This window comes from Lithobates pipiens, unplaced genomic scaffold, assembly GCF_037356315.1.
Source record: "Lithobates pipiens isolate NorthernLeopardFrog02 unplaced genomic scaffold, aLitPip1_a1.2 Scaffold_27, whole genome shotgun sequence".
Classification (NCBI taxonomy): domain Eukaryota; kingdom Metazoa; phylum Chordata; class Amphibia; order Anura; family Ranidae; genus Lithobates; species Lithobates pipiens.
The window spans coordinates 183255622-183274557 of NW_027507788.1; the positions used below are offsets into that span (position 1 = coordinate 183255622).

Here is an 18936-nt window from a genome sequence, read left to right on the forward strand (position 1 = left end):
ACTGTCCGGGTGTGAACGCAACCATTGCAGTGAATGGGGGGCATTTTGCAGGCGCTATTGCTAGCGCTAAAACGCCTGAAAACTGCATCAGTGTGAAAAGGATCTTAAGATTTGACAAAAAAACCTGGAAGCGAATTGGTTTCTAAGCAGAGTTGCACCGTATTTTACATTCTCTGGTTTTAGTAAATAAACCCCAAATTGTCTCATTGCTCCTGTTTAAAATAGGCTGCCTCTGCAACAGAATGTCCCCCTATGTGTTATAATACAGTGACAAGTGACTAAGAACATCACAGATAAAATGTGTTCTACAACAGAATGAAAAGCTTCCAGTTTATTGACCACTCATAGCCCTCCATGTTCATCAATTGACAAATCAATGGTCAGCATATTTTAACCACTTGAGACCTAGCCTTTATAGTTTGACATTTACTCGGTCATGCAACACTGTACCAAAATGAATTTTATATGTTAGTTTTTTTGTTTTTAGATAAACATAACTTTCTTTTGGTGGTATTTAATAACTACTGTTTTTTTTATATATGAAAAGCAATAAACATAAGCATAAAAAACAATCCCACAGGCAAGGATGGTCAATGACATCGTAAATTCCTTACATTTGAAAAAAACAAATATTTGTTGGTCAGTAACACTTTACCACTTTTGTAAATTGTATTTTAAACCCCCACCTTTAAAAAATAAAAAAACAATAATTGGTGGCCAGTGGCACCTCCCCTACATTTAAAGAAAAGGAAACACAATTATTGGTGGTCGGTGGCACTGTAATCTCTCTCTCCCCCCCCCCCCCCTTTCTCAAGCTTCACCTGATCTGCTGAAATCCTTCTTTCTGCTTTGTTTACGAACATCCAGTCCATTTACCACCGAGTAAGGGAAAGGGCTGATCATTTGTAATCACTAGTACTGTACAATTGTGATGGTTGTAATTGGTTTAAAGCAATCAGAAGCTACAGAGCCACTCAGAATGACTCTGTACATCCCCAGAAGAGTTGAAGCTGTTATAGCTGCAAAGGGTGGGCCAACTCAATATTGTACCCTACAGGCTAAGAATGGGATGCCATTAAAGTTCATGAGCGTGTAAAGCAGTGGTTCTCAGCTTCTGTCCTCAGGACCCACTAACAGGCCAGGTTTTATGGATTACCTTGGGGGAGATGAAGACTAGAATACTGCAATCACCGAGCAGCAAATTATATCAGCTGTGATGTATTTCAGTTATCTTGCAACCCTGGCCTTTTTAGTGGACACACAATGTGTAATAACTGACAAAATATCTGTAATGTTATTCAGCCACTTTTGTGGTCTATATAGTATAAGGAATGCCAAAACATTGCTGAGGTTATCTCAGTGTTTCCTTTGGACTTAAATAACTCCATGTGACTGAAAAATGTTAGAATGACAGGACCGTGTAATACAGCTTTAACGTAAAACCTCGCTAATGGTGAAATTGTCTGTGCTCCTTCACTTCCTAGACCCTCGGCAGGCTCACACCAGTAGCTCCATTTGGACATATCTTCGGAGATGGCTAGATTGTTTCAGGCCCTACTTATCCCTCCATACTTAGCACAGTCCAGGCAGTTTTCAGATCATCATTGTGATGACTGCTAAAAATGAAAACTGACCTTTAAAGAGCTCAGCGAAAAAAAATGCCAATCAATATTTCACCAAGTGAAACTTCTGTAAATTTCCAAAACTTTTTATCATTACAAGCAAAAAAATGTCCCAACTTTAGAATCATACACAATGGGACATGATCAATGACCAATTCACAAAACACACTTACTAACCTTACTTTAGTGAATCGAGGCCCAAGCAAGAAGATTCAAAACTTAAGATCCTCTTAAGCTGGCTGTACACCAATAGAATTTCTTGCGAAAATTAAAATTTTCTGAATATTCGTTAAATTTTGTAATGGTTAGCACTGACTGTGCTAACAATGGAGGGATGTGGAGAGCTAGTCTTCAAAGAGATGTTGCAGGATGGAGCTACTGGTGAAAAGCCTAGTTACACACGTGTCGAATGTCGGCCGTTGTTCTGCTGAGAAACTCCAACTCGCCAACATTTTTAACCATGTCTCTTCCGGTGACTCTGCAGCACCAATAATTGGAGATTTCGACAAGTTGCCTGTTTTCACAGAACAGCGGCAGTGTATACACTACGTTACATGATGAGTTGGCTCTTTTAACAGAACACTGGGTAAGGGGGAGAACAGTTGTCGCCGCCTGGGAGGTGACCATGTTGTTGGTTAGTATTGAGCGGACTAACAAGGTCCACTGATTATATGATGTACCATACTGTATACGCTGCCGCTGTTCTGAGAAAACAGGCAACTCGTCAAAATCTCCAATTAGTGGTGCTGCAAATTCACCGTAAGTGACGTGGTTGGAAATTTTGGCGAGTTGGAGTTTTTTCGGCAGAACACCGGCAGCGACCGTTCAATAGAAACCAACCAACATTCAGCCCATGTGTACTGGATTCGGTTCGACAGAAGCTGGCCATTTGGCTGGCTTCTATCGAAGGGGCATGATGGAAAAGGTCTGCCGATCGTCTCCTGATCAGCGCTCTCAGCCAATGTGAGAACACAATTGAATAGTGGGGGAGATCGCTGTACTAACATTGGATAGTTAGCACAACAGTGCCTCCTGAGCTGCCATTTTTTTTTACGTTCTGGGTTTAGGGGGGGAAAAACTACTAGTGTGTACCAGGCTTTAGCCCAGTGTGAGCAGGATGGAAATTTTTTATGGAATGAACAAAATTGTGGTTTTCATTTGAGAACAATTGTACATATTTTAATGAAACCTGGTTAATGTGTCTGGGATTCCATTCAAATAGCAGGTCTGGTTTCAAACATAATTAGTTGACTCAACGATGGCAAGAAAAAAAAATGTTGTTGGATGACGACTGTTTGGTCACCTGTACTTTTCTCTCTACCTATGAGTGCTTGTTGTCAGTCTCATTTAGTGCATCGAGGAAGTGAAAGAAGGAATTTTGTGGTACTATATCTTAAAAACCATCAAGAACTAAGTGTATATACACATTAACTGCCCTGGTGTTAATTAGGCAATCTCCTCTAATTCCTCTTACAATACAATAAAAACCTAGCGGAGGCAGCGCTCTGTCAGCATGGATACCTCAAGGAGTTCCCAGATTAGAAGAATGTGACCACCACACCAATTTGTTCAGTCGAGCATGGGTTAGTTTATTCAAACTAATATAAGAATAAAAACCCAACGTGGTTTGAGGGCTTACAAATCTTCCTTCAGCAGGGCATGTGTGCCATCACACTGGCATGCGACCGCTTGCCTTGGGGATCCATCCTCTTGAGAGATGTTTAGAACAGATTTGTTCTCATTTTCCACAAATGATAAAAGGGGATTTGTGACCCCCTGAAACACATCAGATATTTATCCCTACATCACCTGGAACGAAAGTGAACAAATGGGTGTGGTGCTCTCATTTTTCTAATACTATTGGCAGGGATGTGTGGATTGGAAAAATCATATGAACAGTTGACTATGATCTCCCCAGAGAAGTACGGCTCACGGGTAATTGTCACATGCGTCTTGTGACTCAGTTTGATATTTTCCCTGGTACCCAACCAATGGCAGCTTTTATCTCCTGTTTATTATGACTGAATATTCTGCAAATTTTGATTAAAAAATGCTGGGAATATAAAACAAAAAATGTTTTAAATAATATATATAAAAATAAATATATATTTTTTGTCAAGCAAAACATAAGTGTATTTCAACATATCACTATGTATTAAGTGCTTTGCCTAAACTGTTATTTTAAATATTACTTGTTAAGCTATACTTTCAAAAAAAATTCAAATTTATTTTTTGAAAATATAAGGATATTGCATCACAAACCCAACATAAAATTGAGTAATAAATTATTGGTTTTGATGGCGTGAAGCACAAAATCTTTGATGTTATGTATGCCATTAATAAACAAATTCATGGAGTGTTTAGATTGTAAGCAATGGGGCTTGTGTATTAAAAACTGTCAGAATTGGCTTTTCATAGCTGGCAAAACGATGGCAGTTACATCTGTCGTTATGGGTAAAAAAAACTCCATAATTCATTGCTGCTTTTGTCATAGGTCAGCCCCATGGTGTTAAGTGATAGATTTGTATTTGATGGAACAATGATGTGTGTAGTGAGCTTTGGCCACCAGATTTTAGTTTACAGCAGAATAGGCAAGAGAAAAATCTGATTGGTTCCTGGACAGCTATTGTCTTTTTTAAATTAGGTCTTGTCACATACAGTAGTCGCATGGACATTATTTCAAAGTTTCAAAGAGATTACCTCTCTGCAACAGTAAGGCACTGAACACGTCTTTACCTTTTTGCCATCTTAATGAACAATTTGAAAAACTGTAATAGTTGTTATTGTTATCCTGTTTCAACAAAGGCAAATTAAAATATTGAGCTGTGTGACTCAATGAATTTCCCACATTACTTCTGGCCCATAATACTGAACTAATTTATTACAACTAGGATCCTGCATGTAGAACTACATTCCAGGTCATGGAACAACTACGGCATTGGGCTGGGCAAATACAAGTTTGATTTGTCAGATTAACATGCAGTGTGAATGTCTACCTTGTTGGTGTTATTTTTAATATTTTGTTGATCATTATTTCAACTTTTATTTTTACAAGTGCCACTTAAAAGTCAAAATTTGGGAAATTTATTGAGCGTATTCTTTGTTTTGTAGGGGGTTTAAGTGGTATAAGTCAATGCAGAGAAAATAAAAAATCTTAAAATTAAACATTTACTAATAGTTAGTTTCTGCATATGCCTTGACAGTGAGGACTTGGCTCCACTTCCAGCAGAATGGCTTTTGTACATATTAGGCCAAGGCAGGAGAGCAGACACATATGAAAACTTTGTTTAATGTACTGAAAAGCCATTTCTCAGACCATTCAGGAAATTGATTTTCTTGCCATTGATGAACTCCATTTTATTTTACTCTAGTATTAATTACCTTTTTTTAAACAAATTAATCTAAAAGTCATAAAACCTTGTGAGAGAGACAGAATTATGTGTAGAAAAGGACAGAATAAGCTGTGCACTCTGCGATACTGAATATTTCTCTTCTTCACACACAGGAGAAACATCCACATTGCGAGATTATGCGGCCAACACTATGAACGAGTTCCTTGGGATGTTTGGCTACACCCAACCTAATGTAAGGGATGAGCTTGCAAAGAAACTTAGCTTTGAGAAGATCAATGCTGCTACCTCAGAGACCACCTCTGCTGAAGACCCTCTCAGTAAGCGAGCTAGGTTCTCCAAGTATGAGGAGTATATTCGGAAACTGAAAGCTGGGGAGAATCTGTCCTGGCCCGCTCATGTTGTAAAGGCTGAAGAACCGAATTCCAAACCAATACAGAGCAAAGATACTGCAACGACTCTTCAGCCATCACCGCAGCCACTGGTTAGCAGAGCACCCGTACACGAGACAGTAATTCTGCAAGAACCGAAAGCAACTGTCTTGCCTCTAACAGCGGCTGGCAGCTCTCATATGCAAGGCCTTATGTCTCGAGCTTCCAAATATGATTTTTTTATCCAGAAGCTAAAAACAGGAGAGTCTTTAAGACCACAGAATGGAAACACATACAAGAAACCCTCCAAATATGACCTGGAGAATGTCAAGTATCTTCACCTTTTTAAACCAGGAGAAGGGAACCAGGACATGGGAGGCTCTATAGCTTTTAAAACTGGGAAAGTCGGGCGGCCTTCCAAGTATGATGTACGTAATATCCAAAAGCTTACTCCCTTGAAAGCAGCTGCGGTTGTACCAAGTATGTCCCCTGCTCCTATCACAAGCACTCCCTCCACCCCCGTGCCTGCATCTGAGCAACCAGTAGCGTTGCCTTTCAACACTCCAGAATATCTCAAATCAACCTTCTCTAAGACAGACTCCATCACTACAGGAACAGTCTCCACCGTGAAGTAAGTATTTTGTCATTTGACTGCACTGAAACTGGGCTGTTCTAATTTGGGTACACTTTTAATACAACTGCCATTTACGTGAGATTGAATACATATAATATAAATCTATTAGAAAATGTAACTTTTTTAATTATAATATCTAGACCACCTAAAATGTAAACTTATTGGGGGGGAAATCAGTGAGCAATGCAAGGCTGCAGAAGATGAAGCAAGTCAGTGAGATATCTGAGGATTTGGTTGGTTGAGTGCAAGAGGGAAATTTTAGAAAGTTTGTATGAAAATGGGAACTTATCTGGGGTATATGATTAATAGAGCCTGTCTATGCATGTGTGGATGAGAACATTGCAGTCTAAGAACGGGTGGGAGTGCTTGCATATTTTTTGTATTAATGTGGGTTAATGTATTTGGAATGTGGGTTACTAATATCCAGATCCGGGAGCATGGCATGAGATGGAGCTGGATAGGGAGCTGAATAGACTCTAACCAGCTCTGCCTTGTCTTTCTCACCAGGAATGGACTACCCCCAGACAAGCCCCCAGAAGATGTAAATATATACCAGAAATATATTGCCAGGTAGGAGTGTGGTTGGTATGCCAGATTATTTCCATCTGTAGGCCAAGGCCGCCTTACATTTATGTTCAATATTTATCTAATAACAATACTAACCTGTTTTCATGGAGATGCAATAGATTAAGAAGTTGTTTTTATTTGGAACGTATGTTCTGACTGCAGACAGATGAGTGTTGTTGATGTGGTTTGGTCCTTTGCTTGTGTGACTGCAGTAGATCAAACCTGGAACAGGAGGAACAATTCTGACCTCTGTTGGCATTGCTGACCATGTTCCATGTGTAATCTTTTGCTGTTCTATCTGCTGGCCGTGCAGGGAACACATTTTTTTCTAAGGCCGTGAATTTGTCCTACCAAATCCATGGGTATGTCAGTATTTAATTGCAACCCCTTAACTGTTCCTAGAATCCATTTTTTTTTAATCTTCTATAGATTTACCATTCAAACTGTTGTATTTTGGTGTGAACCCTATGTTTTTGAGGTTTTAAAACAATAGTAAACTATTTGGAGTCCCAAGAAAAATGTCACATGGACATCTTAGAAAATTAAGAGCACCACTCATCTGGGGTGGGATTAACGATAGCGATAAAGAGGAGCTTCAGATAGATACAAATCTGCAAGCTACTGACAATAGAGATTTTCCAAGAAAATAACATGACAATACCCATTTACCAGCTTAAAGTGGAACTACACTGCATCTGAGCACCATAAGCCAAAATCCAAAGCAAACTCCCCCATCCGTCCATGTCTCCATGTTTTTTTTTTTACTGAGAAATCACTTTGAAAAAACACCCCCTAGCATTTCTAGCTGTGGCCATTTTGAGTAAGGGCAGATGATTCATGAAACATTTACTTCTTTGAATCCATCTGCCCTTAGCTCAGACATGCATGTAGAAGAGTGTGCTTAGAGAAACCCCCCCCCCCCCCCCCTCCCAAAGACTCCTGGGATGTGTGACATCATTTGTCTAGGCCAAACAAGTTGAAAACAAGTAAATATAATATACCTTTCTATCTGTTTACTAATGCTAGCAGTATAAGGATTAAAAATAGTCAATGCCGATTGAGTTCCGCTTTAATAACCTCTTAGTTACTGCCAGAAGATCCTATGAAGGAAGGCCAGTAAATGGTTTTATGTCACGACATACAACTATATGACTCTCCTTACAGATTTTCAGGCAGCCAACACTGCGGTCACATTCACTGTGCATATCAGTACCGGGAACACTACCACTGCCTGGACCCAGAGTGTAACTACCAGGTAAGCGTGATTTAATACTATGCACCTAACCACTAATATATAACTGGACCAGAAGTAAAGTTCAGTTGTTGCACATAGCAACCAAATAATATGTAGCATTTACTACATTGAGAAGGTGAAAAACTGAGATCAGACTGGCTGCCATAGTCAACAGCTTCACTTTATTTGCTGCAGATACATCACCCCTCATTTAATATCCCCACTCCTTGCATTTCTGCTGTTACTAAATGTTGTATGGTTAAAACTTCCTTTATACTTTTCCTTTCTTAGAGATTTACCAGTAAGCAAGATGTCATCCGCCATTACAACATGCACAAGAAACGCGACAACTCTCTGCAGCACGGCTTCATGCGTTTCAGTCCATTAGATGATTGCAGTGTTTATTATCATGGCTGCCATCTAAATGGGAAAAGCACACACTACCACTGCATGCAGGTGGGTATTTGGTCTATAACGGGGTCTCTAAACTATGGCCTGTGGGCCAAATCTGACCTGCTACAAGATTTTATCTAGCTTGCAGCTAGGGCCCACTATCCTACCACTTCAGGTCAGGGTCACTCCAGGTTCCCCCCTGCTGCTGTCGTTGATTGCTAGGACACTACCAGTGTGTCATCACGTTTGCCCCAGCATTCACAGGGGGATGGACCTGCCCTGCCTCCCACCCTGCAGCTACAAGCATGCTCTCAATTCTCACCTTGCTGCTACAGCCACATTGTAGAGGTAGACTCTGATGGTGACCTGATGTTAGGAGGGACTCTGGTATGGGGGGGGGGGGGGGGGATTCTAAGGCTTCATGTACACTACACTACAGCTCTTAAACTTGAATTTTGGCATTGTTTTTGCCTAAGCTCCTAAACTCAACCCCATAAGTCTATGTCAATGTACACATAGGCTTTTAGTAAAGTCTAGGCAGTTAGTGGAGCTTCAACTGCCCTTCCATGAATGCGGCCGGTGGTCAAAGTAGGCTATGTGTACATGAAGCCTAATGGGCACCCTGATGGGGACCTTGATGTAAGGGGACAGGACTGATGGGGACCCTGATGTAAAGGGAGGTTCTGATTGGGGATTCGCATCTAAAGATACTCTAAGAGGTTCAGACTGAATTTTTTTGGTGTGACCTTTATTAATGGCTCAAGTTAATTTGGAATTTTTTTTGCTTTTATTACTAAAGTTATTTCTCTGTTGTTGATGAATCATATTATGCAGATTACAAAAAAAGCTCCAAACGAAACCTGTTTAACCCTAAAAAACCTCATTTAAAATGTATTCATTGTTTAGGCCCAATATATGTATGATGTGTCCCTAGCACATTATGCTAGACTTACCTTTAGAATAGATCCTTCCAGTGGCACCCTGTCACTGTTGATGGGGTCCATCTTCACTCGGTCTTCTTCCAGGTGAGCAAGTTCTGCCCGTCTGATTGGCCGAAGCTGCTATGTCACTCCCACACATGAGGGACTCTACGAGTAGACATGTGTGATTAGTTTCATACAAATCGAAAATTCTGAGAATTTCTGTAAGTTTGTACATTCGGGAAGATCGAAAATACAAAATTGCTATGCTTCCGAATTTTGTACAAAATATGAAATTTCGTTTACGAATTTCAGATCCAAATTCCGTTACAACGGAAACATGACTGGTGCTTTGTTGACCAATCAGAGGTTTTCTTCTACTGCTGAGTGAGGGTTGGGAAAATTACCTTTTTTAATACGGGAGTGGGAGATTCAGAATCGGGCTAAATAAGAATGTTCGTTAATTACGATTATTCATTATGATGAAGTTAAAAACCCAGGAAGTCAGCAGAGCACAGGGATGGTGGGAGCCCCTCATAATGTGCACAGCGCAGGGATGGTGGGAACCCCCATAATGATAAATTCATCATAACAAACGTTCGTAATTGTTACGAAAAGTTAACAAACCTAATGAAAATTTGTATTTTGTATGAATCCAAATTGAATTTCGGACACAAATTACAAAATACGAATTAATGGCTAATACGAAATGGAACGAAAAACAAATTGCACACGTCTAATTTATTGACGTCACTGCCTGCTGCTCGCTGGAATATCTCCTAAACTGTGCACGTTTAGGAGATATTCATTTTACCTGCAGGTAAAAATGGCACAAAAGGGTATGCTACCACTTTAAGGTCTTTCCTAAATGTCGCAGATGCCTACATTGTGCTTGTCTGGGACGTAATGTAGCATAATAGCATTGCAGAGATTAGTCACTATGGTGGTGTCTTGATATTTGTGCAGGGTAAGCCTATTGTTGACACAAGGAAAATACTAGAGCATCACCGTAAGTGCTCGGAGAATTAGAATCACTAGGTACAGAAGTGTCTTAGCTCAATCTTCTCAAACATTAAAAGTCCAATCTGGATAAGAAAGCAATACCTGCATCCTTCGTTTTTTTTTTTTTTTTTATGCATTTATACACCCCCCCCCAGAAGAAAAAGTAGCAAATAGGATTTCTTCTTACGATTGGTCACCAAAGTGCTTACTGACTCAGTGAACTCCTTTACTAAATAATTGTTTCTCCATAAATATAAAAGAACACGTTTTCAGTCATGAAATTAAATCAGACCCAAAATCTTTAAAGTATACTGTAAACACGTAAGCTACACAGTGGATGTGTTTGATACATATAAAGCCAGCTCCCTGATTTATTATCCAATATATACAAATACACCCCACCCTTAACCATCATACTGCTCAGGTAACTCCCATCTCTTTGATGCTGCATGCAGGTCCTATCTAGCCCAAACGCACCGGCAACACCTTTTTTTATGTTTTGCACAAGGTGAAGACTATCATGTCCTCTCTGAATATGAAAGTTTGAATTACGTTCATCTTTGGTTATTCCATATAGATTGGTGTGTTTCCTAATTATAGGCATTGGGCCATGATACATTCAGCCACTGAGAATGATTGAAAATAATTTTCTAATACAATGAAATATATACTGTATGTATCTGTAACATAATGGCGCGTACACACGATCGAATTGTCCGGCGGACTTGGTCCGGCAAACAATCCGCCGGACTTTATAACGAACGGACTTGGCCACACACGGACACTCCGAAAGTCCGGCGATTTCTAACGCGATGACATACAGCACGTACGACGGGACTAGAAAAAGGAAATTCAATAGCCAGTAGCCAATAGTTTCCTTCTCGTACTTGCTTCAGAGCATGCGTCATTCTTAGTCTGCCGGACTAGTACACTGACAAACAGATTTTCCACTGAAAGCAAAGTCCGGCAGACAAATTTTGAGTCAAAACTACTTTCTAAGTCCGCCAGACTTTTACAATGAAAAAGTCCGCTGGAGCTCACACGCGATCGAATTGTCCGGCAGACTATTAGTCCGCCGGACAATTCCATCGTGTGTACGCAGCATAAGAGTTTTGTGGAAAAGAGGGAAAACGTAGAAGGAGAAAAAGATCAAATGTGTCAAATACGTACATATATTACCAAAAGTATTGGGACACCTGCCTTTTCAAGCGCATCCCAGTCTTAGTCCGTAGGGTTTAATATTGGCCCATCCTTTGCAGCTGTAACAGCTTCAACTCTTCTGGGAAGGCTGTCCACAAGGTTTAGAAGTGTGTCTATGGGAATGTTTGACCATTCTTCCAGAAAACGCATTTGTGAGGTCAGGCACTGATGTGGCTGAGAAGGCCTGGTCCACAGTCTCAGCTCTAATTCATCCTGAAGGTGTTCTACCTGGTTGAGGTCAGGACAATTAAGTTCCTCCACCCCAAACTCGCTCATCCATGTCTTTATGGACCTTGCTTTGTGCACTGGTCCAAATCATTTGGTGGAGGGGGGATTATGGTGTGGGGTTGGTTTTCAGGAGTTGGGCCTGGCCCCTTAGTTCCAGGGAAGGGAACTCTTAAGACGTCAGCATACCAAGACATTTTGGACAAGTTCATGCTCCCAACTTTGTAGGAACAGCGTGGAACAATTTGGGTATGGCCCATTCATGTTCCAACATGACTGCACACCAGTGCACAAAGCAAGGTCCATAAAGACTTGGATGAGGGAGTTTGGGGTGGAGGAACTTGAACTAGTCCTGTCCTCAACCCGATAGAACACCTTTGGGATGAATTCGAGTGGAGACTGCAAGCCAGGCCTTCTCGTTAACTCAATGATGGCAAGATGGAAATGCTCTAACAAATTATTTTTTAGACCTGCCGTATGAACTTTCAAAGGATTTTCTACTGATATATGACCAGCTTTAGTCAGCCGACCCATTGAACTCAAATGTGCTACCTGTGCTGCTGATGTCTCAGTTGGTAAAAAGGGAAGCAAAGTTATTGTACAGGCTACTATACAAATCTTTCCACTTAATACACCAAAAATACGGCAAAGCAAGCATGAAAAAATAATGAACGCTAAATCAAAAATTATTTTAGGATAAACACTAATAACACAAAATGTGTGCTGATTGAAAATATAACAAACTTTGCCTTTAAAGGAAGCCTGTTACGAGATAAGGATTGTAATTTCCTTTTAGGAACAAATCCTTGGCTATCTAGTCTACATTTTTCTTAGAAACTTTTTTGATGCAGCAAAGTACCTAATCCCCCCTTCCTTCCTTTTTTGATGGCTACTCCAACCCGACATGTTAATAGGTATCAAAAACACACCACATGGCAATGATAAACGCAGAGGTAGGAATTTAGCCTTAACCCGTTCAGCGAGTCCAAAACAGCGCACAATGGGATTAAAAAGATGGATACTCTTGCATAAGGGTTTAACCGGTGCAACTAGATATTAAAATTTTCATAAACCATGCCAGTTTAAGTAGGGGAGCCTTAGAATTTGACCAGGCTTTGTTACCCAGAGTCATCCAGAACTTGCAAAAAAATTGTAATTGTTATAAATTAATCTTTGCCAAAGACTGAATCCTTAGGAACCTAACCAATGCGGTTGATCTCTGTACATTTTGCTTCTGTGTGTTACATAGTGTAACCAAAGGTGTAACCAGCTCCAGTAATAAGATTTGTGTAGGGCGCACTTAGGTTATGTCCATAATTGGTGTGGATAAATTTCAGTTCCTTGTTTATATAAAGCCCACATTTTTCAAGCTTTAGAACCAAGTGCCACATTGCAAATTATTCCTCTGCAGCTTTTTGTTTAATTCTTTTTTTTCTGTCTGATCCCATGGCGATGTTCTGCTTTTTTTCAAAGGTGTCACCAGCGAGTACGCTTTTGTACAGCAAACAGCTGGAGATTTTTTTTTTTTCGTTTTGGGTATTTGTCAGAGGGTTTTGTTATTGTCTGTTCTCATCAACCTGCTAAGAGAACAGGAGAAAGTACTGGAAGGCACGGGAGGTACTGCTGTTTTCTTATGCCTTTCACTTGTGAGATGGTGCAGACCCTGGCACTTGGCTCCTGTTTCCCCCCTCAGCTGCTGCATTTTCAGATTCCGTCCTTTTTTTTTACTCAATATGGCAAAGTTGCCCAGTTTGCCTGGAGACAGATGCCAGAGGGAAGACAAGTTGAACATTCCATTAGTGATGTGATGACTTTGAACTTGGGCTCACAACGTTCTTGTGCACGTTCAGCTGCTTTCTGTAGACCTCCAAGAACATCTTGTCTTTTTTAACTTCCCTTTTCCAAGGGCAATGCAATAGATAAAGTTAATTGTAACAAAAAAGAAATCATACCTGGACAACCTGGGGCCAGCCAATTGCCCTTTGACAATGGTATACCACTACGCTACATAAAGAAAAGATTAAATCATTTAATATGCGAATTCAGCTTATTGCACGGTATTCGTTGCTCAGACTTTTGTATCATGCTGATTAGCGGTTTTGTTCCTCAGGTGGGATGTAACAAAGTCTACACAAGCACCTCAGATGTAATGACACATGAAAACTTCCATAAGAAGAATACGCAGCTGATTAATGATGGGTTTCAGCGCTTCCGAGCCACTGAGGACTGTGGCACAGTCGACTGCCAGTTCTATGGCCAAAAGACTACTCACTTCCATTGCAGGTAATCATGATAGAGACTTAACTGCTTCTTACTGAGACTTACACATGTGAAAATGTGTAGATTTTACATGTAGGTGGACATTATTTGCATACTGAACAAGCTATTAATAAGCTTCTTCTTTTTTTTTTTTTTTAAACATGGCCATGATGCAAGAAAATAGACTGTTCTGTGTATTTTTCAGGCGTCCAGGATGCAGCTTCACCTTCAAAAACAAGTGTGACATAGAGAAGCACAAGAGCTACCACATTAAAGACGATGCATATGCAAAGGATGGATTCAAGAAGTTCTACAAATATGAAGAGTGCAAATACGAAGGGTGTGTGTACAGCAAGGCCACCAATCACTTTCACTGCATTCGCACTGGATGTGGTTTCACGTTCACCTCCACCAGCCAGATGACCTCACACAAGCGCAAACATGAGAGGCGGCACATCCGCAGCTCGGGGGTGCTTGGCCTTACATCTTCCCTTGTTGGGGGAAAGGACAATGACCTGGAGGAGTCTAGCAATGATGATCTCATTGACTTTTCTGCTTTAAGCAGCAAGAACTCTAGTCTGAGTGCCTCTCCTACAAGTCAGCAGTCTTCCATATCCCTGGTTCCTACCGTTTCTGAGGCACCTTCTCCACAAACACTGAAATCCACCAGCACCATTCCACCTACAACTAAGATGTCAACCCTTTTGTCCCAGACATTGCCGATTAACATGCCCTTGGCTTTAGCCTTATCTAGTTCTACACTCCCTGCAGGATCTGGGCCATATTTCCCTATCATAAGTGGACGTGGTGGCACCTCAATGCCCATCAGCACCAGTAACATAGTGGCCGTGGCTGCTCCAAACACCTCTCCACAGTCTGCTTCTGGGGCCAGCGATCAAAATAGCACTTCGCCAGCTGCTACATCTATTATGGAAAAGATTTCTGCCAGTAAAGGGCTAATCTCTCCTATGATGGCAAGGCTGGCAGCAGCCGCCATCAAACAGTCTCCATCACCCGAAGCAGGTGAGTTTGTGTGGTAAACAATACGACTCTTGTGCTCTTAACTTTGCAAATTGCAGGGACGTTTCTCCTAGCCAGCATGAACTAAGATCGGGGAGGGGAGGTGGTAGGATTTAGAATTTTTCCTTTAGAGATTTTATGAACTGGGTGTCACCCATGCTATTTATTGTACTATTACTGTGTTATTCTAATGCCTCTACTTAAAGTAGAACTAAAGGCTCAGCAAAAAAAAAAAAAAAATGAAACAGAACTAGATTGTCTCTTTCTGCTCATTTATATATAATTGCAAAGTGACAAACTTTACCCTTTAATGTTTTGTTTGAAGGCTGGTTTTTTTTTCCACTTCCTCAGCAGCGCTATCTACACTTTCACCTCCTCCCCAAATCCCTATTGCCCCCTTTTGCATCCATTTCGCTTTCTTGGAATACAGAGTCACGTGATGGCATAGTGCAGGCACAGGGTACTGTTCTGTAGACGTGGGGGTACTGCTGAAGGTTACAGCTAGGTCCTCTCCTAGTACACCTCTGGGAGTGCTGGAAAGGACAGAGCACATCCCAGCTCAAATGATGCAAGAGACCAAAAAGGTCTTATGCACCGCACGGCCTTGTGAATATGTGAAATGACAGCCTCAGCCTAGGTTCCAGTCAAGCCACGCATCCAATGCATTTCACTCCACCGCTGAAACTTAATCATGGGGAACTCATGTTCCCCATGATTAAAGTGGTTCTAAAAGGCAGGTGTTTTATCTTGCATTCCATGCATTAAGCTAACAGAAAAAACTTCTGTGCGCAGTGGCCCCCCTCAGCCCCTCTAATACTTACTTGAGCCCCCTCTCGATCCTGCAATATTGCACAAGAGCCTCGGCTGTCTGGGACTTTCCCTCCTCATTGGCTGAGACAGCAGCAGGCGCCAGTCAAAGTCAGTGAGCCAGTGAGGAGAGAGAAGGGGTGGGGCTGAGCCACGGCTCCATGTCTGAAAGAACACACAGAGCAGCGGCTCAGCTCGGGTGCTCCATAGCAAGCTTCTTTTTATGTGGGTAGGAGGGAGGGGCCAGGAGCGCTGGCGAGGTACCTGAGAAAAGGGGGATCCGGGATGCTCTATAGAAAACCACTGCACAGAGTAAGTATAACATGTTTGTAAACCAAAAAAAAGACTTTAATAACACTGTAAGCTCCAGGGGCAGAGTGAAATACGTTGGGGCTTGGCTTGGCTTGGCTGGAGCTCTCATTTCACATATCCACAGGGTCTTGCAGTGATGTGCTGTATATAGGACCTATTTTATCTCTCACATCCTTTACAAGGTAATCATCACCACCCATTTCTTCCCAAACCCACCCAGGGCACATGTGAACCTGCATAGCAAGTTCTAAATCCACCAGTTTATTTCCCAGTAGCCACAAAGGCCACTGCCACAAAGACTCCCTGCTGTGGGAAAAAATCTAAATGAATGCTGGGAGATGTAGTTTTGTTAGTCACCTCCAGCGCTTCCTTGTAGCAAGGGTAAAGGCAGATAACCCTGCCTTCCACACCCTTTCCTACTTAGGTGGCAGCACCGATAGGAAGTGTCGAAATGGTATATTGCAAAGAACGATGGGGTGAACAAAATATGCATCATGATATTAAGTTATACTGCAGAAGGCTGAGCTGTTGCATATATAATATGAAATGCAGACACGGAGACCTTATTTGCACTCTAAATACTGGGCAGTGTCTGCACCTATTTTTCTCACACCATCCTACATTTTCTATTATTATCTTGGCACAGGCAATGGGCAAGTATTAGGACGGATTAAACCAGAGGCTCCAGATACAGAAGGAACAACGCCCCAAAGTAGCTCTCAGGAGCAGAGCCTGGACCTGAGTATAAACAGGTAAGGATAGAGTGTAACCTGCCATCGCAACCATTATCTTCAAACTGCAGTCCGCTAGGGCACTGCTGTAGCTTAAGGCATAGTATGTCCACACATGCCACAAGGACATATCTTTTCAGAGCAGAGAATTAGACTTATAATGTATAAAGAACAATTAATTGCAACCACCATTTGTGTGTAGTTGTATGATGTATTTAACAGGTTCTGTCTGTATTAAGATATTTCTGTTTTTGGTTCTGCAGTAATGAGACCAATGGCCAAGAAGTACCAGCTGATTTACAACTACATTCTTCTTTTGTGAGCAAGGTAAGTCTGATAACATGCATGTTGGATAAAGAACATGAAGTTACCCTGGGAGTTGAATCTCATGCTACTGCAAATTAAACCTATTCTTGAAATTAGCATGTAATAAACAACAGTAGGTGATTGTGAAGCAGTGGTTGGTATCCCAGGTTGCTCCGTAGGCTAAAATGCCAGATGTAGCATAGTTCATGACAAGGTTCAGAACTCATCAGCCTTTTACAAATTTGTGTCTTTTTAGATCAAGCAGTCGGCTTCAAACACGAGCAGCTTGTTAAGCCTGAAAACCGATGCAGACAGTAGTGATTCGGGGGCAGGAGAGTCCACCCATTATCTGGGCAAAGTTATGAAGGCCCTTGATGGTGAAAAGCATACAGAACCCTGGAAGACATATTTACGCAGGTATCAGGCAGTGCATGTGTATTGTATATTACATGGAGAAAGCAAAATTTGATGGGGCCAAATAATTGATCGTTTCACATCTTTTTAGATTTGGCCCTGCAGATGTGTGTGACCATCAGTGTGACTTTCTTCATAAACTACATTTCCACTGTGTTGTAGAGGAATGTGGAGCACTTTTCAGTACTATTGATGGAGCCATAAAACATGCCAAGTAAGTAACTAAATCAAATGCAGAACAATAGATACCCCCAATGCATAGGAAATCCCAGAATACTTTGTAAAACCATCTCTATAATACACTTTACATTCCCCCACTCTGACTATATTTTCTTCTCTTGGGTCTAATTACAGCTTTCACGTGCGAAATGATGTCGGAACCCCAAAAGGTAGCTCCGAAATACCTTATTCTGCAGAATCAAAATCCCCCCCTTTAACCTTAAACATGGCGCCTGGTTGTGAGGTTCCAGCTCCTTGTCTTGCTGCTGTCCCATCCACTCCAACTCTTCTGGCTTGGAAACAGCTGGTATCATCCATCCCACAGATCCCCCAGATACCCACCTCAGTACCCAGTTTAGCTTCATCCCCCATGACAACAACGTCTCTGGAGAATGCGAAGCCTCAGGTCAAGCCAGGATTTCTGCAGTTCCATGAGAAGTAAGTCCTTCCTTTACCTCTGTTACACAATATAGTTCTCTCAAGCACTTAAAGATATCAAAGCTTCCAAAGCTGAACCCTGGGTAAAGTAAAAATGCTCCCTTGCACTGCAAGGGTTAAATGCTCATTTAGGTCTAGGGCTCACAAAAAACAGTTTTATGTACTCGCAGGCTCTTTCCACACTGTAGGTCCAGTCCCAGCAGCATTATATCCCCTATGTTCCAGCAGTTGCAGGCCCTTTGACATCATTAAGTCCAATGTAGAGCTCATAATTAGACATGAAGTCGCTGAGGAACGAAAGCTGGCTGACAGAGAAGCAGAGGATCTAGTAAGTAAAACTTCTGTTCCCAGTCCCCTAGATCTAAATGAGCATTTAACTTTTGCAGTTTGGGGATACACCTCACTGCAAGGAAGCACCCTCCCTTTCACCAGAGATAGGCTTTCAAGAGGACTTGGCATTCAGATATATTTTTTTAATCTATGTGCACGCATGCTAAGTAATGTGGAAATAGGACAGTTCATTTTTTTTATATAACAGTTTGCAGATATCAAAGACATCCCCCACCCCCAAAATGCCTTCATCTGCTTTTCTCTCCAAACAAATGGAGCCACCTTTGTTCAAGCACCATCCAGGGTCAACATCTACTTCCTGGATGCAGGCCATACAGAATTCATTTTTTTCGTTTAACTAGCAGGTTGAACCAAAAAAAAAACCCTGATTCCCCCTATCCCCACACTTGATGTGGATGGGGGAATCCTTCCCACTGAGTCATTGTATTCTGATAGCGGGGAACCTTTCCCTCCATCAGAATACACAGATCAGCACCGCTGGCTATAGAACTGATCGGGATGAACCACACAGGCTGGTTGTACAAAAGTCGATCAGTAGATATTGATATAAACCTTGTGAGC

General features: G+C 41.4%; 1 protein-coding gene across 6 annotated transcripts in view; it reads left to right on the forward strand.

Moving 5' to 3' along the window:
• The window catches only part of CASZ1 (castor zinc finger 1), a 435575-nt gene that overhangs the window by 395279 nt on the left and 21360 nt on the right, over positions 1-18936 (forward strand). For 5 of the 6 annotated variants that reach the window (XM_077457984.1, XM_077457985.1, XM_077457986.1 and 2 more), the window contains 11 exons: positions 5128-5974; positions 6485-6547; positions 7709-7799; positions 8070-8234; positions 13629-13801; positions 13983-14800; positions 16563-16668; positions 16911-16974; positions 17210-17370; positions 17459-17581; positions 17722-18024. In XM_077457984.1, the coding sequence (XP_077314110.1) occupies positions 5128-5974; positions 6485-6547; positions 7709-7799; positions 8070-8234; positions 13629-13801; positions 13983-14800; positions 16563-16668; positions 16911-16974; positions 17210-17370; positions 17459-17581; positions 17722-18024 (2914 nt within the window). The remainder of the gene's footprint in view (positions 1-5127; positions 5975-6484; positions 6548-7708; positions 7800-8069; positions 8235-13628; positions 13802-13982; positions 14801-16562; positions 16669-16910; positions 16975-17209; positions 17371-17458; positions 17582-17721; positions 18025-18936) is intronic. The other variant, XM_077457983.1, reaches the window with a different exon arrangement.